The sequence below is a fragment of the Oryza brachyantha genome, chromosome 11 (genome assembly GCF_000231095.2).
Source record: "Oryza brachyantha chromosome 11, ObraRS2, whole genome shotgun sequence".
Classification (NCBI taxonomy): domain Eukaryota; kingdom Viridiplantae; phylum Streptophyta; class Magnoliopsida; order Poales; family Poaceae; genus Oryza; species Oryza brachyantha.
The window spans coordinates 1,610,728-1,625,344 of record NC_023173.2 but is presented as its reverse complement, the minus strand read 5'-3'; the positions used below and the strand labels follow the sequence as shown (position 1 = coordinate 1,625,344).

At 41.8% G+C, this 14,617-nt stretch overlaps 2 protein-coding genes across 3 annotated transcripts; both read left to right on the top strand.

The window, feature by feature from the left end:
* Positions 1-6,618: 6,618 nt before the first annotated feature.
* LOC102703075 (UDP-glycosyltransferase 75C1) lies at positions 6,619-8,494 on the top strand. Its single transcript, XM_006663135.3, has 2 exons — positions 6,619-8,148; positions 8,339-8,494. The coding sequence occupies exons 1-2, from the start codon at positions 6,714-6,716 to the stop codon at positions 8,362-8,364; spliced, it is 1,461 nt and encodes a 486-aa protein (XP_006663198.2). The 5' UTR covers positions 6,619-6,713; the 3' UTR covers positions 8,365-8,494.
* A 607-nt stretch (positions 8,495-9,101) lies between these two features.
* LOC102716817 (tRNA-uridine aminocarboxypropyltransferase 2) lies at positions 9,102-12,307 on the top strand. 2 transcript variants are annotated; one of them, XM_015842391.2, is made up of 4 exons: positions 9,102-9,438; positions 9,573-9,637; positions 9,730-9,805; positions 10,731-12,307. In XM_015842391.2, exon 4 carries the CDS (start codon positions 10,834-10,836, stop codon positions 11,626-11,628), a length of 795 nt encoding a protein of 264 aa, XP_015697877.2. In that variant the 5' UTR covers positions 9,102-9,438; positions 9,573-9,637; positions 9,730-9,805; positions 10,731-10,833; the 3' UTR covers positions 11,629-12,307. The 2 variants fall into 2 exon arrangements, with proteins under 2 accessions (XP_015697877.2, XP_015697878.2); XM_015842392.2 differs by lacking the exon at positions 9,573-9,637.
* Positions 12,308-14,617: the final 2,310 nt, after the last annotated feature.

Genomic DNA, 14,617 nt, shown 5'->3' with positions numbered 1-14,617 from the left:
AGAGTTGGGCAGATTGAACCAGAATTTGACTGCATTTTGGTTTCTCCCAGTATGCGTTTTTGGGGCATTACCTATGAGAGTATGAGACCATCAAACAAAATTTACCTCTAGCACTACAAATTGGGGAGCTCAGACAACCAATGTAAAGTATATAAATAGTACTCTCAGCTGCACTGGTTTCTTGTGATCTTAGGGGGATTGGAAAAAAGACAAACAGATATTTGCAAAGAAAAATAATATATTAATAAAGCTTTTATATATGTATTCTTAGTGATATAAAAGCAAAGACTGAAACGTAAACTACGATTAAAAAATCACAAAATCAACTCTAAAATTAAGTTGAAATCTTAATTTTTGGTTTATAAGCGTAAGCATAAACAAAATCGAAAAGATAACCGCTGAAGTGCAGCAAACAGTATCGCCCAATCCAAGCTGGAGTAAGCAGACTATGATCGACCAAGGTTTTGTAGCGTGTTATTTATGTTATAAGAGTAGCAGCAACACAATCATACAAGACATCTGCTGGCTGGTCGTATACTCGAATGGCAATATATTCAGAGCAGCCAATAGTCATTAGTAGTTTGGTACAGCAGTTTCATATGAGCTAAGTATGCTGGATGCTGGGATGGGCATGTAATCCAACGGATCGTCAGCTATGACTAGAAGAGTACAGATCAACCTGCATTGAAGTTGAACAGGTATTAGTGCAAATGAAATGAGCAAGATGGAAAAAAAATCATGAAGGCTTCATTTGGTACGTCAAAAAAAAAAAAACCATAGATGCTTAAAGGTGAGAAATGATTTCATGGTACCCTATTTGCACCCTAAAGTTGATTCGGAATTTTTTTTTCTCCCACAAGAACATAAATATAATAGCTAAAGGGACAAAACAAACAGGCAAGTATCAGATAGGTGTGAATCTCCAATTTATTGTTCACTGACACATTCTCAAATTTAAGCATTCACCAACTAGCCTAGCTGTATAAATTGTTCGCAGTCCACAAGGAATAGGATTTTGTTGCACAAAATCAGCAACAAGTATGATTCATTTTTCTCCAATAACCAACACATGCTACATTGCAGCCTCAGTGAAAAACTGGATTTGTCAAAAACAATTCAGCTATATCCAGTCAATACTAGCACGCTGCTCCCAAAAAGGGACAAAAAACAAAAATCAGATTTCTTCCTCGGTCCATGCTCAAACATTCTAACCGATTACATGCCAAACCAGCATCACAAGAATTGGAATTAAGGCAATAAGATCAACACAGTGCATTTAGTTACAACATCTTCCAATATTTAATAAGTAGGCAATTCATGATGCATGAACAACCGAGTATGTGATAAGATAATGCCTGAGTGACATGAAGAAACCATAAAGGGAAGCTTGCTTTCAGAGTTTTGAGCCTGCAGCTATGTCTTATGTGACGCAATGAGCTTATATAAGTACAATAACTGAGCAGAATATGTGAAACATTTATTTCTGGTACCAGTTGCCAGGATTTCCTTTTCTGGACACTACAATTATCATTTATGGGACGTGGTTACAAGTTCATTCACATTATCATAACTAACCAACAAAACAACCCTGAAAAAGACTCAGTCAAGTCACAAGAGAAATTCTCAAATTTACACTCTAATTAGCTTCCACCATCCAACCACAAAACAACGTTGTGCACCAGATAATACACTGAATGATCTATTTCAAAAAAAAAAGCACTGAATGATTGAATCAGTAAAGCTATAAGTAGAGAGAGGCGCTGCACAGTTCTTGGCATATCCTCACAAATTTCTGATGCCAACAATTTAAAACCAGATCAAAATTTAGCAAATATTACAAGAAAATAAACTGAGGAACCAAAAAACAATGAATCAGATAAAATTTGCCAGAGATCACTACAAACATGAAACATCACAAAAACAATCCAAATCCATCTTGTACTTAGCAGTACTGTTCAATTAATTTCAATCAAGAATCTAACAGTTCAGTGGCATAGTCATCACTCATCAAGCTCTAGCTGGTTCACCAACAGCTCACAATGTAACCAAAGAATGTGGAACTACAGAAGCCCATAATTAATCCCCCCTAATTGCACTATCAATAATCAGTCAACATGTAGGATTCACCATATACGACTACTTGGGAAATGACAGGGAGGCGAATGATTACACTGGTGTGCCCCCAGACAAAAAGTCTCCTAATCAATCAACCAAAGACTACAGCATATGCAAGCACAGACCAATCTAAAATAGCATGACAGAAATTGTTGCCGGAGTATTAGTAGACGACTAATACCCAAACTAATCCCACAAAATTCAGCCTTCTAGTCAAAATTAAGCATCCCTAGGTCTCAATTCCAAGTCCAAATGAAGCTTCCTCATCCACAAACCAACTTAATCAACAAAGAGCCTAGCATCAAAGGAAAAGGGTACAAGAACAGAAGTAAATTACCAGCAATAGGGGCTGTCTAGTTGTAGTAGAGCTCGAGGCCCATGCCGTCGTGGATCTCGTAGTCCTTGAGGGTGATGTGGTCCTTGTAGATGTTGTACCACTTCTGGATGCGGATCTTCTCGGGCCTCGTTCCCGTCTGCGCCGCCACTAGCTTCTTGAGGTCGCCGATGGTGTCGTCCTCGTTGCACTTCACCCGCACCTTCTTCCCCAGCCGATCGTTCAGCACGACCTCTATCATCTTCACTTCCTCGACTCTCGAAGATCACACAAACCCTAGGTCCTGAAGCTTTTCTTTCCACGGAATCGTGTGGAAGAGCAGAAGAAGCGAGAAGGAAGGATTGCGGTGGGTGATGATGGGCTATGGGCCTTGCCGCCTTGATGGCCTGTGTAATACATAGTTGGGGGCGGCCAGCTGGTACGGTAAATTTGCAGCCAGGCTCATGCCTTGATGGCATGTGGAATAAGTTTACCTCAGTCACCTGATGTCGTTGATTTTATGACCTCAAAACCAAAAATATATATCTTTTAGCTATTTATAATCTATGTGGAATATGTTCTAAGGAACTAAGCAAGTATGGATTAAAATTTTCTATAGTTTCACTAGCGTGGGATATAAAGGACCCTTCAGTGTGACATTGAAACGTTATTAGACGGAATCATCTTACTCATGGGTGGACGCCAACACCTCATACCAAGCGCATTCAAGAAGGCCGGTATGGGCACCAACATCTCATAACTGGGAACACCTACGACAGGGTATGGGAAAAGTGAATGGCACATTGTAGTTTTTTATGTTTCAACCGATGTATCAACATGTTTCTTGTGTTGAGTCAAAATGCTGTACTGGGTAATTTGATGTGCTTTGTACTTTTGTCCTCAGTTCTTGCGAATATGTTGATGTTTTGACATATGAAGCTCGATGTTTTACTTGCGATAGAAATGTTTCACTCGTGATTCGGTATTTTAATAATCTATACATCTTTACCTGTGGCAGAATATTTTAATAGATACAATAAAATAATGCCTGATTTTTAGTGAAATCAAGCATTCAATCAGTAGTTGCGTAAATATATTCCACTAGGCGAGATGATTGGGCTAGCAAGCTACTAAGCTATATCGATAATTTGACATGATCATTTTAACTATTTTAGGCTACGGCATGCATCATTCTTTATCGGCTGACCTCAGATGACAAGCCCTATAAAAATAAGCAAACCAATAAAATAGAAATTTAGGATAGAATTTTTACGTTTCTACTCGAGGCAGTCTAACAGCCAATTTTTCAAAAAAATTGAAAAATAATTTAAAAGTTAAGTTTGAAATGTAAATTTTGGCCACGGCTTATAAGCTACTACTTCTGTTTCATACTGTAAGACTTTCTAGTCTTATCTAAATTTATTTATTGATAAATATATATAATTTATATATGTATTTAGATTTATTAGTGTTCATATAAATCTAGACAATATTAACAGGTCTTACGTTACAGAACGGAGAAAGCACCAAGTAACCAAAGAGTTTAACCTAGCGTCTCTTTTACTCTCACCCTAGCTGTGCTATAATAAGATTTAACAACAAAGATAACACACGAAACAAGAAACCTAAAGCCATGTTCTTTTCTCGTTATCGGTTTATGGATTACCGTGGACATACCTACAAGCTCCTAAACAACGTGTTTTCTGCAAAAGCTATTCTATGTAAAAGTCCTTCCTCTAATCTTATTTAATATGAATTTTAAATTATAATAGTTAATTTAGCTGTGTATATCCTTCAATAACAACCATAGAATCGGATAATCTAAAAAATCTAAAACAAAATTTTTTGGGGTGATATAAGCCTAAATGTGTATCTGCAAATAAAAAATAATCTATGAATAAAAATTTTATATATGTATTTTTAGCGATCTAAAAGGCAAGGTTAAAAATAATCTCCAATAAAAAAAAACTCCAAAATCTTTCACCAGTGTTTGATAGCCCTTCTTCTACAAGTCATTTGTTCACAGTAGTTTGGATTTAGGCATTTAGCATGATATACATGTATACAATACCACCTCGTGAGTTTGCATAAATACATGTATATAATACTGCTCCAAGCCTCCAATGTGTTTAGGATCAGACTTTAGACAAAAATACTATGGAATATCTTGCTGTACAGTAACAATGTGTATAGGATTGGCAACGGGGTGGGTCAAGACCGGGTTAGGCTAGAACGCCCATGTTCGGACACATGACATTGCTTCTCGGCCCTAGCCCCAGTCTTGAAGCAGAGATCAGGGTGAAAATCATCTCTTGTCACTGTCGGGACCCCCACCAGGGCCCCGCTCTTGTGTGGAGTAGGAGGTCAAGTCGCCACCTTGTTGCCATCCACCGTCACGTGAAGGAGGGGGTTGAGCCGGCCTACCCTAGCCAGCCGCCATCATCCCACAATAGCTGGCCCCAGCGCCACTGCCACCACTCATGTTGGTCCATGTGAAGGAGGGCTAGAAGAGGAGGCATCGGTGTGGGGGGAGGCATCGACAGTTGGGACTTGGGAGGCTTAGGGCGGTAGCGACTAGGAGGCATGGGAGAGAGGGCAAAAGTGGTTGGGAGGTGCGGGAGAGGGCACGCGAGGGGGGAAGCTAGGAGGGGAGAGGGCGGGCGGGGGAGGAGGAGGGGGAGGGCTAAGAGGTGGGGAGAGGGCATCGTGGAGGAGAGGATGGCAGCAGTCGGCGGAGACTAGTGAAGGGTGGTGAGATGGGGAATGAGTTAAGGGATTAAGCTCAACTATTGATTGGACCTACTTTTCATATTTAGGGTACCTATTGGCCTTAATGAATTTCGAGACCCCACGGGGTTCCTCGCAGGTGAGTTACACTCCTTGTCACCGTCCCTGGATGTGAATGGGCCACCTAATCCGCTCTCTCGCGGCCAGAAAATCTCTCCTAGCCCTAGCCCCTAGCCCCATCGTTGTGGATCCCCGTCGGGTTCCCGGCCTCATGAGGAAAATTGCCAACCCATATATGGGCAGGCCTGCCCAAATGACTTGATCTACAATCCCTACAAAGCAAGTTGGGATTTTATCCGTCAGTGGCCCAGCCGGGCCTAAAACAATAGCCATACTCACTAGTTGAATAATATATGGATGTTGTGCCTTTTTATCTCTAATGAGGAAACACACATATGTGATTGCTTTTGTTTAATTTATTACCAGCTGATGTATAGTTTGTTCTCCATCAGCAATGCTACACTTTTTGTTGCTAAAAGATAAAATATTATATGATTTTAAGATAGCTATTTATTAGCATAAACAATGAAATTAACCACTATAGAGCTGAAAATCTACTCTAGAATGATAAAATGATGAACTTCTATATATAATTTTTTAATTAAAACACACAATTTAGTATTTTGGAAATTGTGCGCACAAAAGCATAGAAAAATCTGATAAAAGAATGCAATCTTTGGTTGGACGAGACAGATGTTGCCATGTTGGTAGTCTGAATCTAGATAAAAGTTATGTTGAGATTCATATTACTAGGATATCTCATAAATACTAATTTTATTTATTTTGGGACGGGGTGAGTAGAATACGTCAGTGCTAACATCACATGCTTTCACTTTCATCTCTCCTCAAGAACTGAAATAGCTCAGCCAATCCAGAGTAAAAACTGATCACACAATGAGTCAATGACGACAATAGCATGTCAGCCTCAGTCCAACTCAATACAATCAATTTACCAAAAGCTGAAAATGTGGAAAGATATATATACTTGGCAAATCATCTAGCTAGATACTAAAAATATATGCATGGATGCTTGCTAAAAGTCACTCCCTCCATATTTTTTTATTTAGCGCCGTTGAATTTTGTATCCTCATTTAACCGTTCATCTTATTTAAAAAAAATACATAATTATTAATTACTTTGTTTTGATTTGTTTTATTACTAAAGACACTATAAACATAATTTATTATTTTATATATTTGCACAAAAATTTAAATAAGACGAATGATCAAACATAGATATAAAAGTCAACAACGTCGAATAAAAAAAAGGCAAGTACGAAATTGCAAACGTACTTCCAAACCTTCAGATAGATATATATCTTCCATGGCTAATTTGTGACCAGTAGCTACTAGCTAGTATCTCCTGTGCGTATATATATATCACAATATACTCAAACCAATTAACACTGGGAGCCAATCTTTACCATCTCTGATCTTCTGCAGAGATCTTGAATTCCAAAGAAGCCAGCTTGCGGTCTTCTCGCTCCAATCATCCCTCCATGGCCGACACAGCAAACCTGCAGCATAGCCGCAGCAACGGTCATGATCACCACCCGCACTTCCTTGTGGTGGCTTACGGCATCCAGAGCCACGTCAATCCTGCGCAAGACCTCGCCCGCCGCCTCGCCAGCATCGACGCTTCAGTCGTGTGCACCCTCTCCGTCCATGTCGCCGCCCACCGCCGCATGTTCCCGTCGCTCGCCTCCCCCGACGAGGAGACCACCGACGGTGTCATCTCCTACGTACCGTTCTCCGATGGCTACGACGACAGAACGGAGCCGATCCCCACCGAGGATGAGAGCGCACGCAGCCGCGGCGCAAGCTTCCGTAGCCTCTCGTCGGTGATCTCCCGGCTCGCGGCCCGTGGCCGGCCGGTCACATGCGTCGTGTGCACCATGGCGCTGCCTGCCGTGCTCGACGTTGCTCGGAAGCACGGCGTCCCGCTCGCCGTGTTCTGGAACCAGCCAGCCACCGTGCTTGCTGCCTACTACCACTACTACCATGGCTACAAAGATCTCATCGCGTCGAACGCCTTTGACCCGGCATGTGAAGTGACCTTGCCTGGGCTACAACCCCTCCGCATGCAGTGCTTGCCATCCTTTTTAGTTGAGAAAACAAGCATCGGCCTGTCCAAGATGGTCATCGATGATTTTCAGGAGCTTTTTGAGTTCATCGACAGGGAGAAACCAATGGTTCTTGTGAACACATTCAACGAGTTGGAGGCTACCACACTCGTAGCCATGCAACCATACTTGAAGGAGGTGCTTTTCATCGGCCACTTCGCTAGATCATCAGCTAGAGCAAGAATCCATATATTTCAGAAGGACAAAAAGAGCTACATGGAGTGGCTTGATGCCCAACAGGAAAGGTCAGTAATTTACATTTCATTTGGAAGCGTACTGACGTATAGTAAACAACAACTGCAAGAGATTGCACAGGGATTGGAAGAGAGTGACAGGCCATATTTATGGGTGGTCCGCAAAGATGGACGTGACGAAGAGGTGGAAAGCTTTCTGGCGAATAACACTGACCATAGGAATGGGATGGTGATCGAATGGTGTGATCAACTCGATGTGCTATCACACTCCTCTATTGGGTGTTTTGTTACACACTGTGGGTGGAACTCGACAGTGGAGTCTTTGGCATTTGGTGTGCCTATGGTTACAGTTCCAAATTGGTCAGACCAACCCACAATTGCATATTTGGTGGAGGAGAAATGGAGGGTTGGCACTAGGGTGTATCGTGATGACCAAGGGATTATAGTTGGGACGCAGCTAGCAAAGGAAATTGATTTTATTATGGGAGACAATGAGGTAGCATCAAAGATAAGACAAAGAGCAAATGATTTCAAACAAAAAATACATGAGGAGGCAACAAGAGGTGAAAAGTCTGAGATGAGTCTCCAAATCTTTGCCAAGACAATGATAGGATTAGGTAAAGGAAGTCAAAGTAATCTCAGAGCCTATAAGAATTGATGCAGTAGAATTACCAAATCAAGTGTTTTGGAAAAAAATCAAATATGTCTTCTGCTCTTATAGAACTGTACCATGTCTATGTAATATATAGTCCTTCCTTACATTAGACTGAATAGTAATGAATAATTTTCCTTCTTTTCTTTTGCCAGGGAGGTGGGGACTAAAAATAATATGAATAGGAAACTGTACATATATGTATCAAATCGTGGTTCAACCAAAAAGTTCCTGACCACACATGACAATTTTGCAAGCCCCCTTGCCGTCCGGGCCAAACTGCAAAATGGCCACCGCGTCGTCATCGCCGGTCCCCGGTCCCTTCCTGCCATTTGCTACGTCATCTTTCTGTCTTTTAGGAGGACGGCATGGAGTTAGTTTTGTAAATTTTAGAAACAAAAATATAGTTTCATAAATTATTTATTGAATAAAATTAAAAATACAAAAAAATTGGGGTGTGGCTGACCAGGGGATTAGAGCATCCCCAACAGCTTATCTATCCCATCCTCTATCCTGCAAATAGAGGATGAAGGCTACAAATTGAGCTCCAACAGAACGACTATCCTATCATCTATTTTTAGATGTCATCCGTATTAGGAGAGAGAACCTTCATATTTAGATGATCTCTCCATCCTCTAAAGAGATATAAAGAATGTCACAAATGGATGATTAGTGGGGTATAAAAAGATATAAAGAATAAAACTAGTTTAGATGATCATCCAAATAAAAATATGGATGATCAAATTTAGATGACTCTTAGACCACGGACCAGTGCAGCAAGCGGCCTGCAAGCAGCCACGGCCCAACATGCGGCCGACGGCCCACATGCCACAGCCCACTTGGACCCTAGGACTCACCTGAGAGAGAGGTTGATTCGCTGAGTAGCACAGCCGCAGCCCGCAGCCGCCACCTGCTCGGTCGGGTCGCCTCAGGCGTCGTCAACTCGCCGCCGCGCCGTGTAACCGCGTCGGCCGTCGGCATCGGTCGCTGTCTCGTTGCGGCAGCGTCGCAGGCTGCCGCTGTCCGCTGAGGCGGGCCTGAGAAGCAGGCGTCAGGGGCCGGGGCGCAGTCACGCGAAGGCAACGCAGGGTCGCCGCCGGCAGCAGCACGGTGCAGCCGCGCAGGCACAGGCACGCAGCATGCAAGCAGCTGCTTTCTGCTGCTGACGGCACTGGGCTGGGCAGGGCAAGCGCCAAGCAGAAGCATGCGAGCAGCACTGCGGCAGGGGGCAGCTAGGAGCCCGGGACTCGGGAAGGTAAATAAATAGAAAAAAAAAATGTGAATCCGTGATTCCATTTTCTGATTCATAAATCTGTGATTTCATTTTCTGATTCATAAATTTGTGATTTCGTATACTCATTTTGAATCGAAGTTTGTGATTTCATTTAGTGATTCGTAAATTTGTTAGTTTGACAATCAAGAAGAATAGAAGATACAATTGATACATGGTTTTGGTATGGCTTTACACTCTCTTTCTATTTTCTTAGGTCAATATATCTATTTTGATTGTGAATTTACTAATATGTCACTGATTTTTGTTTCGCAGCGGAGTAGTGGCAAATTATTCATATTGTCTGTGTTCCTCTCATCTAGCACTAACATTCAATCTTCATTTTATTGAGGTATATTTTAATTTTTAACGCTTACTTTTATATTTGCAAGTTATATATTATTTTCTTGTTCTAAAAATAATCGCATATCATCGTGTAATTGAAAAATTTTAGTGTGCATCAGTTTTTAACTTAGACATGTGCCATACCTAATTTTTACTCGTCCAAGCCTACAATCAGGTAACGAATTCAATAATTCTTTTCTACCATTTTGCTATTTCGTCCATTGGTAGTGGTCTACAAAACGTAGGAATTAAACCATGAAACTCTAGTGATGGCATTTTAGATTCAGTACTTAATTTAACTGACAGAGTTGAATAGGGTTAGTAATATTGTAGCTTCAAAATTTGTGAAGAAAGATGACAAAGATTGTGGGCTGGTTTTGAAGAGGATGATGATTCGAATAACCTAGTCCTTGGTTGCCTATGCGGTGATTTAGTGGACAAAAAGTTATGTATCAGGAAAACAATCACCTATACACATCAAAGTTAGCGGTAATGACATGTAAGAAACATAAGGTTAGAATTGTTAGTCAATAATATGGGTTCAACATGAAAGGATTTTTCTTTTTTTTTGGAATAGCAGAAGTATACTGTTCAGTAGATACTGTTCGTGTAGCTACTCCTAGAGTCCTAGACTCCTAGTTGCCAGCCTTAGTTAGTGTTTTGATCGGAAGGATATGTATTTATTGTAATAGATATGCATGTTTCAGTTAACCAATTCTGAAAAGAGATCTCTTTGTTGTAAGAATTTTTTGTCTGTTCATTATATCCAAAGCACTAACATGTTGTATATTTCTGGATGTTTAACACATTGACCCTCTATTATTCATGTCTTCCATGTGCTATACTTTGTTCAAATATTCATGTGAAAAATACATAAACTTGTGTGCTAAAACAAAGAACAAATTACAAATCCCACTTTTGATTAATTGCAGCAAGTATAACATCGGACCAGGCAGGATAACTGGGCCAGACTGTGTTGAGACCAAATGGGCCAGGATTTTACAATTGGGAACCCGCCCAGCTTTACTAGCCGAGATGGACTCTGACCCACTCCCCTCCGTCGCCGCCGCCGCCGGCGACGCCACCGCCGACCAGACTCCTCCCCGTCGCGCCGTCTGCCACTCCGGCTGCGGCCGCCCGTCCAGCGTCTGCCTCTGCCCGTACCTGCCCCCATCCCCGCTCCCCACCTCCACCGCCGTCGTCATCCTCCACCACCCGCACGCCGTCCGCCGCAACCCCCTCTCCACCCTCCCCTTGCTCGCACGCTCCCTCTCCAACCTCCGCCTCATCCCCGGCCGCCGTCTCCTCCCTTCCTCCGCCCCCCTCATCGCTCGCTCCCCTTCGAGCCCCGTCCTCCTGCTCTTCCCTTCGCCGGACGCCGCCGACCTCGCTTCCTGGTGCCGGTCCACGCCTCCCGCCGCGCGCGCCAACCCGACGCTGCTGCTCCTCGACGGGACATGGAAGCAGGCCAAGGAGATGCACGCCGCCAGCCTCCCGTTCCTGTCCTCCTTTGTCGTCCCCGTGTCGCTGCCCGTGGACTGCGGCGTGGACGGTGACAGCATGTTTGAGTCGGAGCTCGTGGTGAGGAAGGAGCCGTACAAGGGGTGCATGAGCACAATGGAGGCCGTTGCGAGGGCCCTGCGTCTGCTGGAGCCGGAGGGGAGTGGCGCAGAGATCGAGCAGGCGATGGTGGAAGTGCTCCAGGCGATGGTGGCCTTTCAGGCCAAGCACGTGCAGCACCGACCGATGAAACCGAGAGTGAAGATGAGGAAGAAGAAGGATATCAAGAAGGAGGAGGGGATGAATGGAATGCCGGATTGGTGTGGCTGAAGTATTTGTTGACAGAGGACATAGGGAGCTCAGTATGAACTGCTTCTGTGGAATTTGCTCCTTTTTGAGGATAATGACAGTCACCAATGACCAAGGTTTGATCTCTCTTTTGGAAGCTAGTCTAGAGCTGCTAGTTCTACAATACATGCCTAACCCCCAAGTCCTAACTCTGTGCTGAAAATACTTTTGCTGAATCTTCATCCTTGGAAGGAACATGGAAACTATTTGTTGCAGACTTTGCATTTGTCCAGAAGAAACAACAATTGTTTGTGCTACTAGATAGTTGGGTCTGTGGGCTTACACTTTGCACTGAACCATTCATGATAATTAAAGAAGTGTTAGTTATTAAATTGGCCAAGCTAAAGTCGACTACATTGCAAAGGGGAGCTTTCCTGTATCATGATTCATGAATGTCCTTTCTGTTCACGAATTCAGAGAATGTGCTGAACTCCTGCTTGGGTTTTATTCACTCAATGTAATGGCATACCCGACTTATGTGTTCTTGGGAGCTAGCATCTTAATAGGTGCAACTGTTACATCATGGGTATGCATGGATGGCCATCTACATATGTGTTCTTTAGTATGCCTTCCCTGTCCTTTAAAAGTTGTCCTTTTGAGCGATGTCAGGAGGTATTTTATGTCAGTAAACTCCATGGGCTTTTGTTATGTCACCGTGTATTTTCTCAGTCTCATTACGCATTTTGTGCTCCAGCCACAGCCAGTAATCCATACAGAAGCTGAAGTTTTTCCGGAGCAGAATATAGGGGTTGTTTATATGGGGCTAAACTTTTTAGCCTCATGGTATATCGGATGTTTGAACACTAATTTAAAGTATTAAATATAAACTAATAAAAAACTAAATTCATAGATGAGAACTAATCCACGAGACGAATTTTTTGAGCCTAATTAATCCATAATTAACAAATGTTTACTGTAGCATCACATAAGCTAATCGCGAATTAGTTCAATATTATGGATGAGTTTTATTAATAGTCTATGTTTACTATTTATAATAAGTGTCCAAACATCTGATGTGACTAGGGCTAAAGTTTAGCCTCGAGAAATAAACACCCCCGTACTCTCCCGGCGGATCTTTATAGGCCGCATCTTGCTACCATCACACTTAAATTCTTATTTAAATTAACATGATTGAAGATATGTAAGTATCCACCATAGAAGAGGTATTCCCAACTCCCAGGAGCAATGAAATCATTCTGGAGTATTGAGTTCCCAAGCTTCCAGGTGCTGCATCAATGATGGGCTGCTGAAGTGGGTATAGCTGGAACGTGAAAAGAGAAACCTGAGCACATATTGGGTGTCTGGATGGGGTGATGAGCCTAATGAAATATGATCGCCTGTATCCTAGACAATGCCTTTTAAATTCATTAGTTACTAATACGTTTAATAGATACAACTCAATTTTAACTGTGAATAGGTACTTTGCGCCTCTGTTGAGTGAATCATGGAAATTCTGTTGCCGAACTAATGCAAAGATGAAGTAGTATACCTGTTGAGAACTGGAGGTGAATCATGATGAGTTAAGGCCTGTTCTCGTTTGTCCATTTCATCGGAAAGCAGGAAAGAAAGTGCTACCTCCTATACTCAAGCTAAAACTGATACGGTAACTGATAATCGTATAATTAGATTAGAAAATCGAACTGAACCAAGACAGTTCTAATCTAGCCGATACGATTACCTTGGCCGGTGGAATGTAGGACTTACCCTTCCGCCGAAGATCGAGGCGATGCAGCCCGCGTTAGGTGTCAAGTTCCACCGAAGTTGAAACCTCGGTTAGTAAGGTGGCGATGTGACGAGAGTAATTGATCTATTGATGTGTAGATGATTTACAATGACTCCGGACATACATATTTATACATTCGGATGGAAGCTAGTCCGTGTTGGACACGACATACGACTTCTAATAAATAAAAAAGAAATAACGAACTCCTATGTAAACTTTATCTTTAACACACAAGTCCCGATCAGACTCTAACTTTTTAGACATAAAATAAAAATCCTAACTAACTGTAATTAATAGATAAATTTATGTCGCCATGCCTTGGTATTCACGATTCCCTGTTGAATTCGAACTCTTTCGAATAAAATTTCGATTGACGATTACACATTTTCTTATCTGAATCCAACACGAAAATTTACCAAATTTTGGTGTTAACAAGTAAACGGGGTTCCATGTAAAAAAATTAATATAGAAAATTTAAATTCGAATTAACAATTAAAAACTAATTATTATCAACATAAGATACGCATATAGCTAGAATTTATAACGATACTGGTCGCGCAATATGCACGGGCCACTAGTTAGGGGTGTTTGGATCAAGGACATTTTTATAGTCCCTTGTCACATCGAATGTTTAACGTTAATTAGGAGTACTAAATATAGACCGATAACAAAACTAATTACATAAATAAAGGCTATTTTATTAGATAATTTTTTAAGCCCAACTAATTTATGATTAACAAATGTTTACTGTAGCATCACATTCATTAATCATGCACTAATTAGACTCAATAGATTCGTCTCGTAAAATACTCTAGAGTATAAAATGGGTTTTATTAATAGTCTATATTTAATACTTCTAATTAGTGCCAAACATTCGATGATGTGACAGAGATTTAAAAAAATTAGGAGAAAAAACACCCCGTTAATATAGATTAATATTAATTTGATCTGGTACCACCCCAATATTATTTCTGGTATAAATATAAGGATGGTCTACGGTTTGACCTGATCATTGCACGGCGCGATCCGCGTCCAAAACGTATCATTGCACGGCGCGATCCGCGTCCATAACGTAAGTCAACGTGCTAAATCTTGGGAAGACAAATGATGCCTTTTACCCTGGAAAAACATTTGAAAAGTCCCCAAGACCGAAGTAGACATTGATACTGCCTTTTTTTTCTCGCCTTTTCAACCCGGGAGCGCTCGCTCGTGTGTCCAAATGGTGCGCCCCCGAGGTCTCCTCGGCAT